The 19,906-nt window shown below is 40.2% G+C and overlaps 2 protein-coding genes across 2 annotated transcripts; one reads left to right on the top strand and one right to left on the bottom strand.

Annotated features, from left to right (window-relative positions):
- Positions 1–440: 440 nt before the first annotated feature.
- On the top strand, positions 441–1,631 carry LOC120415792 (adenylate kinase isoenzyme 6 homolog). Its single transcript, XM_039577450.2, has 2 exons — positions 441–748; positions 836–1,631. The coding sequence occupies exons 1-2, from the start codon at positions 721–723 to the stop codon at positions 1,342–1,344; spliced, it is 537 nt and encodes a 178-aa protein (XP_039433384.1). The 5' UTR covers positions 441–720; the 3' UTR covers positions 1,345–1,631.
- Positions 1,632–1,731: 100 nt separating this feature from the next.
- Positions 1,732–18,795, bottom strand: LOC120415715 (titin). Its single transcript, XM_039577345.2, has 4 exons — positions 18,582–18,795; positions 18,348–18,515; positions 13,661–18,278; positions 1,732–2,400 (listed from the first exon to the last, which is right to left on the bottom strand). Exons 1-4 carry the CDS (start codon positions 18,622–18,624, stop codon positions 2,166–2,168), a joined length of 5,064 nt encoding a protein of 1,687 aa, XP_039433279.1. The 5' UTR covers positions 18,625–18,795; the 3' UTR covers positions 1,732–2,165.
- Positions 18,796–19,906: the final 1,111 nt, after the last annotated feature.

Below are 19,906 nucleotides of genomic sequence, written 5' to 3'. Positions count from 1 at the left end.
AAGGAGCTATTACACTACGGCAAACAAACTCGCACTTTTTGTCAGCCTGCATACATTTTGCCTTGTTGCGAGTTTGGCAAAATCTCAAACACGAAAAAGGGTGAGTTTGATTGTTTGCTTTAGTGTAATGGCTTCTTTAGGAACTGATCGTACAATCCAGGTCAAAATTACGGAGTGGTACCAATATTCCGAAAAAAAGTGTGCCATGGCATGACTGCCATATTTGTTTTCTGATGTTGGTACTACTGCGCGATTTTGACATTTCGGATGTTCACCATTCGAACGCCATCTTCGCTTAAAAACCTGGTTACTTGGGAAGTTACAAGTTTACTGTCTGAAAAGTCTATGGCGCCGAAACTTTTCACCTCTGCGCAGCTGTTTTCAACGTGGGACTACGCTCCATCCCGCGGGAAACCTTTCAATCTGTCAAGACGCGTTTGTTTTCTCCTCGCCTCGCACGCCGTCGCGTTTAACTACTCCAAAAACACATGAAAGTCTCGCAGCGAGAGTTCAAGCTAAAAACCAAAAGAAAGGGGTGAGAGGTGGTCCCGCGTCTGGAATCGGTTCTAAATTTAAACCCCAAGTTGCTAATTTAAAGAGCTCAGTTGGTTGTGTGTTTGAAACGCTAGAGGTTTGAGGGGATTTCCTGGAAACTGCTCAGAAATCGGGACCTACTCAGGACAGTGAGTGGAGTGAAAGTTCGTCTGGCGGCGGCCAAAAATGAAGCAGCCAAATATCTTGGTAACAGGTACGGTGCGGGTGTGGCGCGGACGATGATCAAATTTCCGCATTGGGATGAGTCTCGCAGCTAGACTAATGGATTTTCTAATTTTAGGAACGCCCGGCGTCGGCAAAACGCATCTGTGCCAGCGGTTGGCCGAGCAGCTTGGCTTCAAATGGCAAAGTGTGTCCGCGATTGTCCAAGAGCAGGGCTGCGTCGAGGAGTATGACGAGGAGTTTGAGTGCCCGGTGCTGGACGAGGACAAACTGCTCGATTACTTGGAACCGATAATGCAGCAGGGTGGGAACATTGTCGAGTACCACAGCAGCGAGTTCTTCCCGGAGCGCTGGTTCCAGGCGGTGTACGTGGTCCGGTGCGCCACCTCCCTGCTGTACGAACGGCTCCAGGGCCGGGGCTACAACGAGCGCAAGATTCGCTCCAACATGGAGTGCGAAATCTTCCAGATTCCGCTGGACGAAGCCAAAGAGTCCTACCGGGACGAACTGATCTTCGAGCTGCAGAGTGACCACGAGACGGACCTCGAGGCCAACGTCAAGACGGTCTGCGAGTGGCTCGAAAGCTGGCGCAGTGCCAACAAGCAGAAGGCGGACAAACAGAAGTAAGCCGCAACACTTTTATAATAAGATTGTATAAAACACACCACACACACCCGCAAAACTAAGTTTATCGTCGTTTCCCTGTGTTCAGAATGTTTTCGAGAAAATTATTTAATAAAAATGAAATGTTTTCGGCACACGGTAAGCGGCAAACGCCATGAGCACAGCAAAAGCATGTTTTAGAATCCATTTTGGCCTTTCAAAATTGTTACGCGTATAAGCTGAGTTTCTTTTCCCACTTTACACGGAAGGTAATAATAAATTTATTACGCTAGAATTAAAACCAAAGGAAACGTTGGACTTTTTTCTTTATATCCGAACAGCCTTCCAGTAATTTTGTCCCATGTTGGTATAAATTAATTCGGATTGTCGAAGAAATAATAAGACCAGCGAGAAGGTTTGTCCATAATCAAATAATAGTTCATGATTTATTTTATTAAATAATAAATTCAAATGAAAAATAATGAGTTATAAGCGTTTTCTATGAAATATGTACTACTTGACATGTGTTTAAAAATATAAAGTCTGCCTACACAAAATGAAAAAAAAAATGTACATTGTACATCCGGTTCGAGTCACCACCCTTCCGCTATCTAAAGGTACGATAATATGCTTTACAACCAGAAGCAAAACATTACACAACAACAGTGGATAAACTCTCTTCTTATTCGAATCGTCAATCGAGCGGGCGGGCAGGGAAAAAAAACAAAACACAAACGAAACTGGAAATACTTTCAACTTTTGGCTCGCGAAATCAACCGTCCTCAATGAAAAAACCCTTTCTTTTGTACAAGATGCGCTCTACCATCCTCTGCTTCCTTCCTTAATTACGACCCATGGAGATGCGACAGTATTGCCGCAATGTCGATGCTACTCTCCTCTTTCGGCTGCTGCTGCTGCTGTGCTGGTGCTGGTGGTTTTTCCTTCGGTTGCGATTGCTGCTTTTCGGACGAAGCGTGCTTCTCGCCGGAAGTCGACGACGATGATAACTTTTTGTCGGCCATCGTTTGCTGGTGCTTCTTTTTCATGTCCAGCTTGAGGGGCATCTTGGGCGATGGGGATCTAGGGGAGGAGATGAACATTTCTGTTTAGTTTGACTTTTACTAGAAGTTATTCCTATTCCTTTCACAAGCAGGGTTGTTACGGAAAAGTAGAAAAAAAAATCCGCGCCGACCCCAAAACCCAATCCGCGTGAAATCCGCGCCATATAAAAAAAATTTGCGACAAACATAGAAGAGAGTAACATAATGAATAAAATTTCAAACGAAAAATAATACATAATACATAAAGCATTTGGATAAGTACCGTTGATCAGTTGTGGATTCATATCCCACCTGCACCACGTAGAACCTTTTTTGCCGTTTCTGAAACAATATTAGCATTTTTTGTAACGTTGCGTTGCTTTCAAAACAAATTCAGGAAAAAAAAATTAAATTAAGAAATTTAAAACCATAAAATAAATCAGTTATAAACGTGGTGATTATTGCATTTGATCGTAATATTTCGATCGTAATTTGTCGAAGGTAAGTCGTAATTTGTCGATGGGAAGTCGTAATTTGTCGATAGTAGATTGAGATCATTCGATCGTAATTTCTCGATCTACCATCGACAAATTACGACCGACGATCGAGAAAATCTCGATATGTGTTTTAAAAATTTCAGGTATTAAAAAATTTCAAAAACTTCAAAAATTTCAAAAAAATCAAAAATTTAAAAAGATCCAAAAATAAAAAAAAATCAACAATTTCAAAAATTTCAAAAAATTTAAAAAGATTCAAAAATTTAAAAAAAATTAAAAATTTTATTTTTTTTAGGAATTTAAAATTTTTAAAAATTTTGAATATTTAATTTAATTTTTGTTTAATTTTATTAGGTGATTATTGCATTCGATCGTAATATTTCGATCGTAATTTCTCGACTCACGATTGAGATTTCTCGATCGTAATTTGTCAATGGTAAGTCGTAATTTGTCGATAGTAGATTGAGATCATTCGATCGTAATTTCTCGATCTACCATTGACAATTTACGACTTACGATCGAGAAAATCTCGATACGTATTTTAAAAAAATCAAGTATACAAAAATTTCTAAAAAATCATAAATTTCAAAGATTTTAAAAATTTATTTTTTTTTTAAATATTAAATTTGAAAAATTTCAGAGATTGCAGGCCAAGGATTGATACCTAAGAGCATGCAATGGCAGTGACCTTGTTGCGTGCTCTTCGGTTGACGTCCACGTAAGGAACATCCTGGAAGGAGCGTAACTAACTACATCCGTAGTTCTGTTAGATCATCCGAATTATCTTGATCAGAACAGTATAGCTCTGGTTCCTTGCGAGTGTTCTATTTTCTTACCTCCACGTTGGCTTGGTTTTCATGATGACCTAGCTGGTGGCCTGTGGAAACGGATCGTAAACCTTTGACCACCGCGGGTCAGAGTCGAGACGGCTAAAAGAAAGGGGCGCGACAATGTGGGAAAGGGAAGTAATTTGTGATTGTGGACGGTATTGTTTTGATTCGCAGTATGTTGAGTCAACTGCTGTGGATGTACCTGAAACATCGCACAACGGGGTTTCTCTTCTCTTCATTCTCAGCTACCACCTATCTCCTATTTTTATTTTTCTCTTCTGATTCCCAAATTCTTCACTGATTCTTCTATTTAATATCCAACCTTTGATTTTAATTTTACTAACTTTTGATTCTCTTATCTCTCAAAGCTTTTCCACTCTTTTCTATCAATTGATACTGCTGTAACAAACTTTGTTTTGTTTTTTTTCCTTAAAAATATACTTTTCCTTAATGTACTACACTCAACCCCCGGTGGTTGGTCACTTTTTCGTTTGACACTTTTTTTTTAGTTTGTACCCCGTTGTTTGGTCAAAGTCAAGCTAAAAAGTGACGAACTGTCACTTTTTACACGGCGCTTACGCACACTATCAAAACATGTGTGTGAACTCCGTGAAAAAGGGGTGTCAAACTAAAAAGTGACCCCGTTCGTTTGACAACAATTGGTGTCAAACCATCGGGGTTTGAGTGTAGTAATATCAAGTCTATTTATCATTCACCTTATCTTTTTTGATTTTATTGCGAATTTATTTATTTGAATAATTCTTTATCTGTCCTATAAATTATCGTTACTATAATCTAAGCTTGTTTTGTATCTCTATTTATTAACTATTGTCTAATTTTACATCTAATACATCTAGCTTCTCATTTTTATTCTTCAAAATACGCTCATCATTCTCTTACTATTGATACTTGATTTTTATAAATATTTCTAGACAGTAACTATTGTTTTCTATCTTCACCTTTTTTTTTTTTTTTCAAACAAGTGAGGTTTGAGCCCTTACTCAATTTATGGAATGGTTAAAGGATTAACACAAATATTACTATTGTATTCTGGTGAACTTTTATAACATGCTTAGGACCAAAAATTGTAACAAAACACCGCGACAAAAGAAATAGCAACAGATAAACAGACTCAACAATAGGGAAGATTTCAGGAGAAAACAATACACAGTAAATAACAACAAATTTTTGAATTCAAACTAAAAATAAAACAGTTTTTGCTTTAATGAAAGTTGATAGGCACACTATAAATGGTTAGGCGCTTATACTTACATCAAACCCTACGTAATTTACCACCCCCGGCCGAGTTAAAATGCGTAACCGGAAAAGAAGGTGTGCATGCCTGGCACGAACACTCAAAGCGTGTTCTAGCGTGCTGCTCGTACTGACTCAGAGCAAGGGTGAGATGTAGGTGTAAGGGCAGTGCGTGTTCGTCGGGAACCTAGTGCATAAGATCGGTCAAGGCCCGTTCTTACACTGAAAATTGCGAATTGCGAATTTGAAAAATTTCAGAGATTCCAAAATTTTTAAAATTTCAGAAATTTTAAAAAATTTAAAAATAAAAAAAATAAAATTTCTAAAAATTTCAAAAATTTATTAAAAAATTAAAATTTTTAAAAATTTCAAAATTTTTAAAAATTTCAAAAATTTCAAAAAATTTAAGAATTTTAAAAAATTTCAAAATTTTAAAATCAAAGTTTCTAAATATTTCTTAAAAATTCAAAAAGTCAAAAATTTTGATTTAATTTTTTTACATTTCAAAAAGTTTATTTTTTTTTAAACTTTTAAATAATTAAAAAAATAAAAATTCCAAACAACCAAAAAAAAATACAAAAATTCCGAAATTTGGATTATCCGAACTTCGATTTTTCGAAGGTTTGTATGGGAATTCGAATAATAGAATTACGAACTATTTTTTTTTTTTTTCGTTTCTTCTCTTATTTTAAACTTCAAATAGCCTATTTAATAATAAAATGCATTTTTTTCAATATTACGTCACCGCCATCTTGCATTGCAAAAATTTAAATCACTTTAGCTCGACAATCAAAAATTGAACAACGAAAAAAAAAATGTTTTTCGTGATTCGATTATCCGAAGTGAATTTTTTGCGAGGCCTTCGGATATTGTTCTGTTTCTTTTGCTAATGTTTTATAAACGCCCTCTCAAACGCCCTTATCAAGTTAGAAAATCACCAAATTCTTTCGCCATTGATACTTTTTTTGAAGTTATTGGATTGGATTTTATTTAAAGTCTTTTATTTTTCATTAATTTTTATCCTTTTAAATTTTTTAAAATGTTTGAAATTTTTAATTTTTTAAAGATTTTTAAAATTTCTAAAATTTTTAAAAATTATAAAAAAATTAAATGTTTAAAATTTTTAAAATTTTAAACATTTTTAATTAAAAAAAAAATTTAAATATTAGATTTTTTTTTAATTTTTGAAATTTGTAAAATTTTTGAAATTTTTAAAATTTTCGAATTTTTTAAAGTTTTTGTTTAAATAAAAAAAATATTCTAAAAAAAGGTATTACAAATTACGATCGTAATTTCTCGATCCACGATCGAGATTTCTCAATAGTAAAATTACGATCATAATTTCTCGATGGTAGATCGAGATTTGTCGATGATAAGTCGTAATCTTACTATCGAGAAATCTCGATCGTGAGTCGAGAAATTACGATCGTAATATTACGATCGAATGCAATAATCACCACGAAAATCTAGGGATTTTGTACTTGATAATTCTCGCCAAAATTTTACTCTGGAAAATCGAAACACGAAATTTCTATTAATTTCTTCTCTACATTTCTCTAAACTAAAATATGCCTCCGAAGATGATTCGAACTAAGAAAATGGCAAAAAAATAAGTTATTAATTTATTTATTGAATATTTTTTTATTTAGTAATTTAATAATTTAATAATTTAATAATCTAATAATTTAATAATTTAATAATTACATAATTTAAAAATTTTATAATTTAATAATTTAAAAAATTAATTATTTAATAATTTAATAATTTAATAATTTGATAACTTAAGAACTTTTTAAAAAAATTAAAAACCAAATCGTAATTTTTTAATTTAATAATTCGTACTTTTATACGTTTTTTGAGTCTGTGAATTTCGACAATTTCAAATTATGAATTCTATTTTTTTCATTAATTTGAATATGTAAATTCTGAGATTTCAAATGGTTGAATTCCAGATTTCTTATTTTATTTAATTTTTACATTACATTTCGCTTTAAGACGGAGATTTTAGCAGATTGCTGAGTGGATTTCGTCATGTTGTGAAAATTGGGAGTAGAATCAATTCTACCTGAATCAGAGTAGCAGCAGATTTTTTTTAATTTTTTCAATAAACCAAAAATATAAAAATTTCAATTTTTGTATTGAAAAAACTTAGAAAATCTAAAAAGTTTCATAGCTTAAATTTTTTAAAATTCTGTAATTTTTCGAATTTTGTTATTTTGATTTTAATAAAATTGTTATTAAACAGCTGTTTTAAAAATAATGAGTTATAATGTTATGTTAAATTTATATAACAAATCTCAAAACATTTAAAAAAAAATCGCTCCTTTAAGATTATTTCGAAGTTTCGTATTAAGAAAAAAACAATCTATAATTTTTAGAAGAAAACTTTCTTCATTAAGAACTTCTCAGAAATCGATGTTTTTGCACTCAACGAATTTATTCAATTCCAAATAATATTTTCCTTTGTAAATTGAAAGAAATTCTATCGTTCGCAATTATTGTGTTTATCAAAATTGCTATCCGCGCGAAATCCGCGCCTGAGCAAAATTATCCAGCAAATCCGCGCCAGATCCGCGCCGTCCGTAACAACCCTGCACAAGTTTATTCTGGTCTGATGAGAATGCACTGGAGCCCCTCGCAATTTCTATTATCGGCTGAGTTCTTTCATCTTTCAGCGCTTTTTTGTGTCTGCCCAGTGCTGCCACTTGTGACGAAAAGTTAAGCGAACACTTCCTGGCATCACTGGCTCACTACAACAGGTGAGCTGGTGGTGGTGTTGTTTGCCTCTCGCTCGGTTTTCGTCAGCCTTCGATTTGAATAGGCATAAACGTCAAGTGACTCGGCGCGTTTGTTTTTTTGGTGGCGCTGGCAAATTAATTACATGTTTCAGGATTATTTTTCAAGTAAGCGACTTACTAATGTGCAAATATACATGTTGCCGGTAGTAGGAAGCAATTTCATATCTTAAACGCTATGAAAACGTTAGCGCAAGTGATGGCAACTTTTGTTAAGCGGTTAAGCTCTCTTGCGTGTGGATGTGTGTGCAAACATAATGATGAGAAATGTTCTCGTCAAATAGAAATTATGATCAAAAGTGCATTAAATTTGATCTTTTTGGCCTTGAATGGCATTTTTTTAGCTTTAAACGAGCATCAAACTCTCCATATGGCGAAGATATGTGTTTGATTAGAAAGGGTATGTTTCCCCTATTCAGCCGGTTTGCAGGGTGACCACTCAAATCCCATTTTCAAATTCCCAACTTGTTTCCCGACTTTTCCAAAATCCCAAATAATAGGCATTTCTTATCAAAAGAATGATTTCAAACAAAAAACTTTTTATAAAACTATTGACAATTTTAGTAAAAACACAAAGATAACAACAAATTCCTTTAAAAAAACCATAAAAAATGGAAGCACTCATTATTTTGATTAAGATTAGAAACATTAACAACTAGTCTTTGAAAAATAACCGAAAGTTTAAAAATATTTATAATTTCAATGTTTTTTTAATTGACAGAAGTATAGTTTTTGATACTTCGTTTCAACTGAAAATGACAAAAAAAAATTACTGAATTTAAAATTTTATTCTTCATTTTAAAACATGATTGCTGTTATTATTTTTACAAATAATTCAGAAAATATTTAGAAATACATAAAAACATGTTTTTACCAAGTTTCCTTTTAAATTTTGTTATTGATTTTTTGAATTTATGTTGATTTATCAAGTTGTCAGTATAAAACTGCCTTAATTTTTTTTAATGGAGAAAAAACAGTTTGATAAGATTCTGTTTTTTACCACATATTTTATGTGAAATGATTGAAAGAACATTTTTTTTAGGCACATTTGGAAAACTTATACTAACATTTGTAAGATTTACTTTATTAGAAAATTCAATATTTTTTCATTTTTTCAAAACGTAAAAAAAAATATTGTTTTTCATTCAGAACGAACAACGAATAGATTTTTTCACTACAGTAGTTGTTCGGTAACTGGGCTGAGAACATAGCCCAGTCACCGAATGCTGTTCGCTAACTGGGCTGAACGAAAAATAACGAGGGACTACCGATGCATAATATTTTTTTGATGAAATATAAAAATAAAAGTTACTCTAATTTAAAAAATGATTACCTTTCATATTTTTCTAATTGTGACTTGAAATAACATAAAATTTAGAAAAAAGTTTTTTTTTTATTTGTTGAACATGATTTTTGAGTCCATTAACCCCTCCCTCGGTGATTTCGGTTGGTTTTTTTTTTACGTTTGTCTGTTTTTTAACTGGGCTACGGCCCAGTTATCGAGCGCCCAGTTAAAAAGCAGCCCAGTTAAACAACTCCCAGTTACCGAACAACTACTGTATTTAAGTTTTCGGATAACTGAAAATCAAGCTTTATCTAGAGTAATTTACCCATACTCAAAAAAAAAGTTCTAGGGAATCATATGAATAAAAAAATTGAAATGACTTTATGAATTTAAAAAATTATATTTTCCACAAAAAAAAACAAGATGAAATCTTTTTTTAAATATTCAACCAATATGATAAAATAAAACAGAATCATGCGTTCAAGCTCAATTTTTATAATAGTTTTTCATTAACTTTATTTTTGTTTTAAGTTAGAGTAAAAACAAGAGGTAATGTTTGATAAACATAAATAAATAAATAAAAATTGGATTCATAGAAAAATATCATGAAAATCTGTGTCAAATACATCCACTGTTTAGTAGGATTTTTTATGTCTTAGAAAACCTTTTCATTCTCAAATAGATTGAAATAGTGAAAAGACTAAATTTAAAGTAAGTTACTAATGAAGAATTGATTGTAATGAATTTGAAAATTGTACAAAATATTAAAAAAATATTGAAGAATAAGATTTTTTTTCAAGTAGGTATGGTAAAGTCAACTTCGTAGGTATGCCTGAGATTCCCGACTTTCTGACAACAAATCACAAATTCCCGACTTTTCCCGATTTTTGACGGATTTTTGGCGAATTCCCGACTTTCCCGACTTGAGTGGCCTGGGTTTGCTACCGCGTCAAATGGAATGATGCACGGAAAAAAAACAATAAAGAGCAATTCCAGCTTAAATCAGGAATTTGTCTGGTATTTTTGTACCAAACCCTCTCCGATTTCAATGAAACTTTTGAGACATGTTATCCTAGACATATATAAGCCATTTTTGTGTATATGGTGCCAATTGTACTCGAAAATGACATTTGAGAAGGGCGTAAGTAATTTAAATATTTTTGTATTTTGTAATTTAAAAATTACTGTAACTCAAAGCCGTTGCATCGTATCAAAAGTGGTCCAAAACTAACTTGTAGGAAATTGGACGGACTTTCTGAAAAAATACTCTGAAAAAAAATTACACGGCACTTCGATGAGATTTTTCAATTTTTAAGTTTAAAAGTTAAATTTAAAGGTTATGTCAAAATTATTTTTCGTTCACAATTTTTTAGAAAAAAAAACCCTCAAATGTTACAAAAAGACTTACGAAAAATGCAGGATGGTATGTCTCTCTTTAAAAAAACAAAATCATTTACAGTCATCTCTCATATTCGGAACAGTTTACAGATAGGCCAATGTTCAAAAAATCATAGCAATTTGATAAATGAACTTAATGATTCGCTTTTACCTTCATGTGAAAGCTATTTTTTGCTATCTTTCGAATGCTGTATCGAACAACTGCAAATTTTAATTTTTATATCAAGTTTTTAAGCATAAGCATAGGTGCCCACCCGCAGTTGCTACTCCGTTATTGACCAGGACCTCCAGAAGTTACATCCACGAGCCGTGGAAGATGAGTGGGCGCTATCTTTCCTCGCTTCGCAACTTCTCAAAGGCCCCTATCATGCTGATCAATACCGGCGCCGGCCACGACCAGTGGTAGGGTCACGGGGAAGTGGATGGGAATGTTAGTCCGATACTTGAGTGATAGAGACCGCCCAATCGACTGCTTCTCCGACAAAGTATCACATGAGTTTTGAGGGGGTTAGTAGATGGGTATGAGGTCAGGATTCACGAGTGGCAGTGATGTGACCATGAGCATTTTGTTTATCGGTTGAAAATGTTAAATCTTAGGCAGCCGGCTGCGGAAAGATAAATAATTGATTATTTAAAAAGTTTTTTAATCGAACGCGTGCCAACCGAGCAGTAGTGCTATGGGCTGGACTTATCAGTATATTTTTACTGTTTGTACAATTTAGATAACGCGAGCAAATTTCAAAAATAGTAGATGAGTTAATACTAAAGCTGCCAGTTGGAATAAATTATTACGATCAACGAATATAAACGAAAAGAAAACAGGACACCACGTAACCGATTGTAATGAAATTAAAACAATAACTTAAACGAACTTAACCGGCGACGTGCCTTCCTATCAACGATGATAAAAGAAGGACTTCTAAATTTAAAATATAAAAAGACTCCAAAAAAATACGTTGCATAGTAACCGCGAAGTCCCGCTACTCACAATCGAATCCGAAAGATAGCTATCTAGAATTTTAAATATAGTATTAATTCGACCGCGATCCTCCAGAAATTCTTCGTCGGCGTGCCTTCCGATCAACGGTGATGTAAGAAGGGCTTTATTCATTAAAATGATTCTATACCATAAGCCTTAAAACATATTCGTCGGCGTGCCTTCCGATCATCGATGATATAGAAAGGACTTAATCCAGCAATACGGCTTGCTTGTCTCGAAAAAAAAAAAAAGAATTCGGATCGTTTCTATCGAAAACTAACAAAACAAAAATAAACTCATTGGCCAACGAACGCGCGAACTAAACATAAAGAAAAAAGAAGAAGAAGAAGACCAATCACCCCATGCACACAAACAGCGACACAAAAGAGATGAAAACAACACGAATCAGAAGAAATCCAATCACCTCATGTACACAAATAGCGACACAAAAGAGACGGAAAATAACACGAAAAAAACAGGACTGAGCGTCCACACAGGCACCGCACTACTGATGCCATTATTTAATTATAATGACCAATCACCCAATGCACTCAAACAGCGACACAAAAGAGACGGAAAATAACACGAAAAAACAGGACTGAGCGTCCACACAGGCACCGCACTACTGATGCCATTATTTAATTATAATGACCAATCACCCAATGCACTCGAACAGCGACACAAAAGAGACGGAAAATAACACGAAAAAACAGGACTGAGCGTCCACACAGATTAATTTTTATATCAAGTTTTTGAAGAAAAACTTTGACCCTTAAAATCGGAACACTTTTTTTCTTACGGATGTAAACAAACTTTGGTTCTCTCCACGAGTACATAATTTTTACAAAACAATGACTTCACGCACTTAAACCAACGAAACTCAAGTTATGTTAGTTATGTTTTACGAATGGTCTGATAACTTTTGTTGTGAAAATATCAATTAAATTCAGGTGTTCCACAATTGTGGGAGGCACAATAACATCCCACAATTATGGAACAAGCAATTTGGAGGCAGGATTTTGCTGCTCTGAATAAAATAGTCTTGAGATGCAGTTTTTTGTTTTAAAAGTACTACTTTTACTAGTGAAATAGCAAGAGAATGCCCAAATAAAGGTCCTAAAAATAGTAGGGTCGACAGAAAAGATGCATTTGGCATGCTATTGACAAATTATCACAAAAGTGTTTCGAATTTGTGGGAGTTCCGAATATGTGGGATGACTGTACTAAAACTGTTTTTTTTAAATGGTCTAAACACGAAAATTTTCAAAAAAACGATAGTAGGAATCGATTCTTCAGACAAATTTACATAAAAGTATATATATTGAACATTGACTATTTCCATATGACTGATCTGATTTTTCAGTCTCAAAAATATTTTTATCGGAAAGCTCGTTCAATTTCCCATTAGTTTATCTTTGACAGCTATTGGAAATTTGAAATCGGAGAGGGTTGGGTACAAAAGTACCAGAAAAAATCATTATTTGAGCTGGAATTGCTCTAAAAAACTTGAAAAAAACTAAATATATTAAAAAAAGAAAGAAAAAAAAATCCAACCATTAACAAAAAAATAAATAAAATAAACTTTCCAAAAAATAAAAAAAGGTTAAAAATTATTGAAATTTTCAATGGGTTTAAAAAGTAGCATAAATTTTTAGCATTTCTAGGCATGAATCAGCGCATAGGTTATTGATTTTGAAGGTAAACAAGAGCAAAACACGAAAAAAACATATTTGCCCTCTCAAAAAGGGCGAGTTTGTTTGTTTGTTTGTCATAGTCTAATACCTCCTTCATGGTTCTTATTGAAGAGCAATCGAGCTTCCTACAAGAATCTCAAGCTTGGACAATTTTGGGCGAGACCTGCGCCACCTGCTGCCAAAATCCTGAAGCGATGTTTTTCCCTATAGATTCCCCTTAAAATCTTCAACGCTAAATAGCGATCCCTTAACTTAAACCTATTTTGCTCAAAATTGACACAGTTACTTATTTTTGCCTGAATAATCGAGCCAGAGGGTATCTCCTGCGATTTTCAAAAAAAATAATTCTTGTGTACATGGAGTTGAACTCTCTGTGAAGTTTACCATGGCACTTCGAAAAGTTTAACTCCATGTTGCAAGCACACACTCTCACTTTTAATCTCTCGATAAACAGTACACGTTCATTCAAAATTCATCGTATTTTGAGTTTAAGTCTCTTTTGCTGCATGGGTCAATTGACTATCTCTCGGAATTGAGGAACCGTTACAAATTTCAAAACAATACTCACACACTGTCCACCTTGTCGCCGCTCGTGGTCGCCCCCGATGTCCCCGCTCCATTTTCCTTCTCGCCCTTCGTCGTCTGCTTCGACCCCGCTGCTGCTGCCTGCTTCGCTTCCGCGCTAGCCTTCAGCACACTTTCCCGCAGCAGCAGCGACTTTCCCGTCGTCGCTTCCGGGGCGGCGGCCGCCGGTGCGTTTCGCTGCTGCACCTGATGGTTGCCGCGCTTGCCCGTGATGGGGTTCGTCGCCGTCCGGACCGCCGACACCACGTTGATTTTGGCTTTGATTGAGGGCGTCGACGGGGCCGGGGTTGAAGCGGGTGGTGGAGGGGGTTCCGACTTCTTCGGTTCTTTTGAAGATTTTTTCGAAGGTTTTGACGAGGATCTGGACGATTTCTTTTCTTTCTTCGGACTTCCGGCCGCTTTTTGGGGTTCCTGCTCGAACAGACAGATGGCGTCCTGCGGTTGGATGCAGATCTTGCGCCCGTCCAGAACGACGTTGCACTTTTTGATGACCCGGCTCGATGGCGAAGCCGTCGTCGTTCCGCGCTTCTTCTCGTCGTGCTGAAACCGGAAGTAGCAAGTAGAGTCTTCGGCCACGCTTCGGAGCGTCCACTCGTCGTCTTCGTCCTCTTCCTCGCCACTGCTGGAGGCGGCATCGTCCTGGATCCGTTCCGTCGAGAGGTTCTCTTTGTTGGAGTCTGGCGTGACCACGGGAACCTCTTCTGCGGGGGCGGTCCGTTCCGGACTCTTGAACGCGTAAACCTGCTTCCGGGGGAGGGGTTCTTCCTGGGTGGGTTCGACCGGGTCGGGCGTGCAGCAGAGCCGGGACAGGTTCTCGCTTTCGTAGGTGCCCTCGATGGGTCGGGACGTTTTGGGCTGGGTGGTTCGTGGGGACTTCCGGGTATGTTCCGGTGCGGTTGGTTTCCGTTTGGGGGAGTACTTCTTGGTTGGGATGGGGGCCGGTTTTTCCAGATAGACGACCTTTCGGGGAGTTGGGTTTTTGCGCTTGGACGAGGAGGAGGAGTACGTGGCTGTTTTGGTGGTTGGGACCGGTGGAACCGGTTTGAGCGGTGCTCTGCTTCCGGTTTGAGATGCGGCGGATTTTGGGGAGACCTTTTTGGTGGGTTCTTTCACGCCGCGGCTTACCACAACCTTGCGTGCCTTGAAGCCGGGTGCGCCGGAGAATTTCCGTTCGATCCGCTTGGGCGGTGGGGACATTTTGGTCGTTTTGATGCGGGCGATCGTGCGCTGCTTTTTGGCCTCGAGTTCGGCCCGCTGCAGGCGGCGCATCTCGAAGATGTTGTGCACGGTTGACGGAAGCTGGAGGGGGTCCGTTGGTTTCGCTGCGGTCGGTTCCGTTTCCGATGGTTTGACGGGGGACGTTTCCGGCGAGCTCGCGCTGCTCGATTCGGACGAATCCGAACTGCTAGAGGAGGAGGACGAGGAGCAGGAGTAGTGAGGTTCTGGTGCTAGAACCGGTTCCGGTTCGGGTGCCGGAAGTGGTTCTGGAGCGGCCGGCGGCCGCTTCCTCCGCTCATTCTGCAGCATCGTCTCCAGGTTTTTGTCTAGATCTTCCGACTCGTCGGGTTTGTAGTACGAACTTCCGGACGAGTAATCCGTGCGCCGACTGGAGAATCCTCCCGCGGTCGTACTTTGCGGACTCGTCAGCGACGTGACCGATTTGGGCGTGCTGATGAGACCCGGAGTAATGGGGAAGTTGGGCGTCTGGATTTCGCACGCTTGTGCCACGGACGAACCTTCGGCGGAACTTTTGAGATCGCGCATGATCTTCGTGATCGGAGTGTCCTGAAGAGGGTCCGGGACGAGGAAGCGCGGGGTGACGGGGAAGTTCTCCAGCTCGGCTTTGAAGGGCGTCTCGAGCAGGGCCGAGACGTTGAAGCTAAAGTCGCTGGGGGCTGGCGGAGGTGGTTCGTTTGAGGTTATGACTTCCGGTGGTTCCGGAACCACTTCCTGTTGCTGCTGTTCCTTTTCGAGACGGACGTATTCGGCGCTGGATTTCTTCGCCAACAGTTTTGGGTGATCTTTGACCGCCTTCGGCGGCTCCGGAGGAGTCACGGTCACTTCCGGAACGGGAACTTCCGGTTTAACCGGTTCTTCCTTCGCTGGACTTTCAACCTTTTCCGTTTCTTTGACTTCCATTGGTTCTACCGCCATTGTCGAAACAACTTTTTCTTTTGGCTCGGCAGGAACTTCCACCTCCATAGGAACTTCCACTTCCTCTTGCTTAACAACCTCCTTCTTCTTGACCACCTTCTTCCGCGCACTTCCGGACCGTCGCTTCTTCGCCGACCTGCCCCCCTTCGGATGCTTTCGCCTCGGACTTGCCTTGGCGGCGGCTTCCGCCTTCTTCTTTGGTGTCGCAATCTTCACGTAAATCTTGGCGTTGTCTTCCACTTCCGGTTGGTCTTCCAGCACTTCCTCGCGCTTGACCGGCGTCTTTTTTCGCGCCGACGCCAGCGCTTCCTCCAGCATCTGGGCGTGCGCATCGGTCAGCGAGCACTCGCCCTCGATGGTCGTCTCGCCGGACTCGTTCATCGCGTCCTGCGTCGTGTCCCCCCCTTCGGCCGCCGCCGCCGCCTTCTTCTTTTTCGTTTTGTGCGCCGTCGCGGGTCGCTTCTTCCGGGGGAGCATCTTGGTCGTGATGGACTTTTGCTCCTCGACCAGCCGCAGGTGCTGATCAAAGTTGGACTTGGACACGGCCCGGATGCGGCGCCACTCTTCCATGTCCGACGGATTGATGGCCACCGGAGTGCGGGCCTGGGTGGGCTTGCGCACTTCCGGCGCGGGGGATTCCGCGGGCGGTGCAGCTTCCGTGGGTTCGACGGAGGCCGCGCGGGACAGGACGCGCACGCATGGTTTTCGCGCGACCCGCGGCGTGTTGGACACGGAGTTGGGGTTGGGAGTTGCGGCGGCGGTAGCCGTGATGGCACCGATGCCGTGCACGGCGTCCCAATCGCCGGCCAGTTTGGCGAGAGGGGAAGGGGATGGCTCCTGCTCTTCGAGCAGATTCGATAGCTTGCTGACGACGGTCGAGACTGGAAGTCGTCGATTGTCAACGGAGGCCGGCGCAGATCCGGGCGTTGCGATGCGATTTCCTCCGAGGGCGGCCGCTTTCGCTGGGGTGTGAAAGTTGAGGATCCGGATGTGGGACTGCTTCCGGCTCGGGGTGGAGGCGCTGCGTGCTTTAGGGTTCGGAACGGACACGTTCTGCGGGGTGGTTTTGACCTCCTGCTTGATGAGTTGGGCTGAAGATGAAATGCTAGAGATGATGCTGGCCGTGGTTGTTGGGGCGTTGGCCATGGGGGCCGCCACGGTGCTGATAGATTCGACGGCGTTCGTTTCCGGCGCGCTGCTTGGGAATATAAGGAACTTATCCGGGCTGAGAAGCGTTTCCGGGGTGGGGGCGACGATGGCTGGAACCGGTTCCGGTTGGGGTTCGTTCGTGTACGCGCCCAGAACCAGCGGAAGCTGGCTGTCCAGGATGAAGTAGGTGTTTTCCGGGATGCCATTTCCGGCGATCGGGATCAGCGTTTGGGGCAGACTTTGTGTGCCATCCGGCCCGACGTTGATCGCCTGTTGCGTGGGGAATTGCAGCTGATTGATGTCCACAAGCTTTGTCGTGTTATCCGACTGAATTACGTAGTACTGCGTGGCAGAATTGCTTCCGGTCGCGATGGCTTGATCCCCCGTGGAGGACACTTCCGGTTGCACCTGAGCGGGATCGATTTTCAGCGATCGCAACACTTCCGGCACGGTTCCTTCGAATGGAACATCAGAAATTACTTTAACCTTTTTACAGCTTTTCTTAAGCGGGGACAAATTGGCGTAGTTTTTCTTGCAGGTCTTTCTAAGACGCGCCTTCAGCGGCGTTTCCGTCACCGGCGTCGTTGGCCGTTCCGTCTCTTCGGGAACAACAACGGGTTCTTCCGGTTTGCTCTCCTCAAGCATATCTTCAAACACGGGAATATGATTAACAATGTTCGATATCAAATCTTCAAAATTAAAATTAAACGATTGACTATCCGTCTTGGCCACTTCCTGCTGCTCCGGCACCGGAGGTGCCACAACCTCCTTCACTTCCACCTCCCCTACCTGCTGATTCATCGACGTCTCGCGCTCCTTATTGATCAAATCCGCAATCTTCTCCGGATAAATCTGATTCTCCAGCAGCGTTTGCTTCCACATATCGATCTGGGACAGTTCCTGCTCATCCTCCTCCGTCCTAACCCCACCCTCTTCCTCCTCCTTATTACTCTCGTCATCCCCGGCGACCGAATCCTGCGTCGTCTCGCCACCAATCGGCGAAATGTGCGACAAGTTGGACAAATTCCGACCTCCTCCCCCACCCCCACTTTCGTTCAGCACGATAAACGACCGGTTCATACAGATTCGTTTGTGCTTCGGCTCCGACACTTCCGGCGTGCTGCTCGCCAGCGACGGCTGCGGCGACGGAATCTTCCGCTTCCGTCCCACCGCCGTCGGTTCCCCCTTAATACGACGATTCTTCCGCAACGCCGCCAGCAAGTAGTCAATCTTTTTCAGCGTCGTCGAATCTCCCGGAATTTCCAACTGGTTCCCATACTTTTCCACAAAGGTATTCACTAAAATGGAAAATAACAAGAATCCGTTACAACTTCCAATAGGACACACGCGCCAAAATAAAAACCTACGCTTTATCTGAATCTCGCTGTACTCCCGGAACAAATCCGTCAGCTTGAAGCTGATGTACATGGCCGGTCGGAAGCCGGACTTTAGGCAGTTCCGTTCCTCCTTCAGGTACGGACTCGCCTTGCAGAACTCATCCGCCGCCCGGTTCAGCTTCTGGTCGTACAAATAAGCTGCGGAACGGAACACACATTAGCGTTTTTTTTCCTCCTGCGTAGAAAATCTCCACAAAAACTCACCCAAAACGACCCGGGCGATGTGCGAGCTTAAAATCACTTCCATCTTTTCCACTTTTTAGAAAACTGCGTCGACGAGTAAAAAGAGCACAATTTCACTAAACTAAATTCACGGCCATTCCGGTTCCCCGGGGAACGGAACGGAATCAACGGGTAAAGATCTCCGGTCACCGACGCGCGTCCTGTTTACGACCGCACAAAAAAAAGTTGCTTTGCTTGCGCTTGTTGTGTTTGATGAGAGGGGCAACAACAGCTGTCAAGCGTTTGATGTTTGCGCGCGAAAGTGTTGTGCGTCGGGGGAGTGGACGCTTGGGATCAGACGGTTGGAAGAGTTCGGACGCGTCTGATGAGATGATGGGGATGGTTCATTAGGGTGATGCGTTTTGAAAAAAGTTTAACGGATCGGTATGAACCAACGATGCCAGATTATTTTATGGGAGATCGGTATTTTCTTAAAAATAAATCTGTATTTTATCTGTATCATGTCACATTCGAAGCCACACAAGATATTTATAAAAATTTAACAGCAGATATCGTCGCCATCGTGTTAACTTGTCGTACGTGCATTTTGGGCCAAATTGAGTTAAGAACGCCATATTGTGCAGCTCACAATGCCTCACCTTTTGACCGTCACAGATCCCCAAAATTCGATTTCAATCCTGAGATATTCAACAAAAACCGATAAAACTCCGTGCATTTTTGTCACTTTATATATGAAAGTAGTTTCAATCTTGTCGTGCTATCTTGTCACTTTATAAAAATTGATGTAAGTGCGACAAAAGGCCAAAGGGATTTCAGGCCAGAAAAGTCAGGATGCGTTTATCGCACGTACAAGTTAGACTGCCGTAAACATTTGTAATTACAACTCGGAACTCCAGCAACCAACTTCAACCAAACTTCGGGACAACGCACAGAATGGTCAGCCAAACAAAACGTGTTTGTTATTGTTTACATTGCGTGCTCTCGTTTTTGTATATTCAAGGTCAAACATTAAAACGCGTTTTTCTCGGAACGTCGAAATGGCGGGTGCGACAAGATAGCACGACGACGTCGATATATGCTTTTTAATCATATTCAATTACCTAATTCAAATACCTAATTGTAAAAAAAATAATTACAATCAATTTTAAAAAATCTATATACAATTTTCAATCCCTTGATTTCACGGGGATGCTACGGCTGTCATCTGCGTACAATGTCACTGAAGCCTAAAAAGTACCAAAGTTTTGGTGTCTAGTGTCAAAATTATGGGTTGATTTCTGTTCCGTTTCGTTTGGGGAACCGGAATGGGCAGCGATTTTCAACGGGGGTACAGAGAAACCTCTTTT

Source organism: Culex pipiens, chromosome 1, assembly GCF_016801865.2.
Source record: "Culex pipiens pallens isolate TS chromosome 1, TS_CPP_V2, whole genome shotgun sequence".
NCBI lineage: Eukaryota > Metazoa > Arthropoda > Insecta > Diptera > Culicidae > Culex > Culex pipiens.
This window is presented reverse-complemented; position numbering and strand designations above follow the sequence as displayed.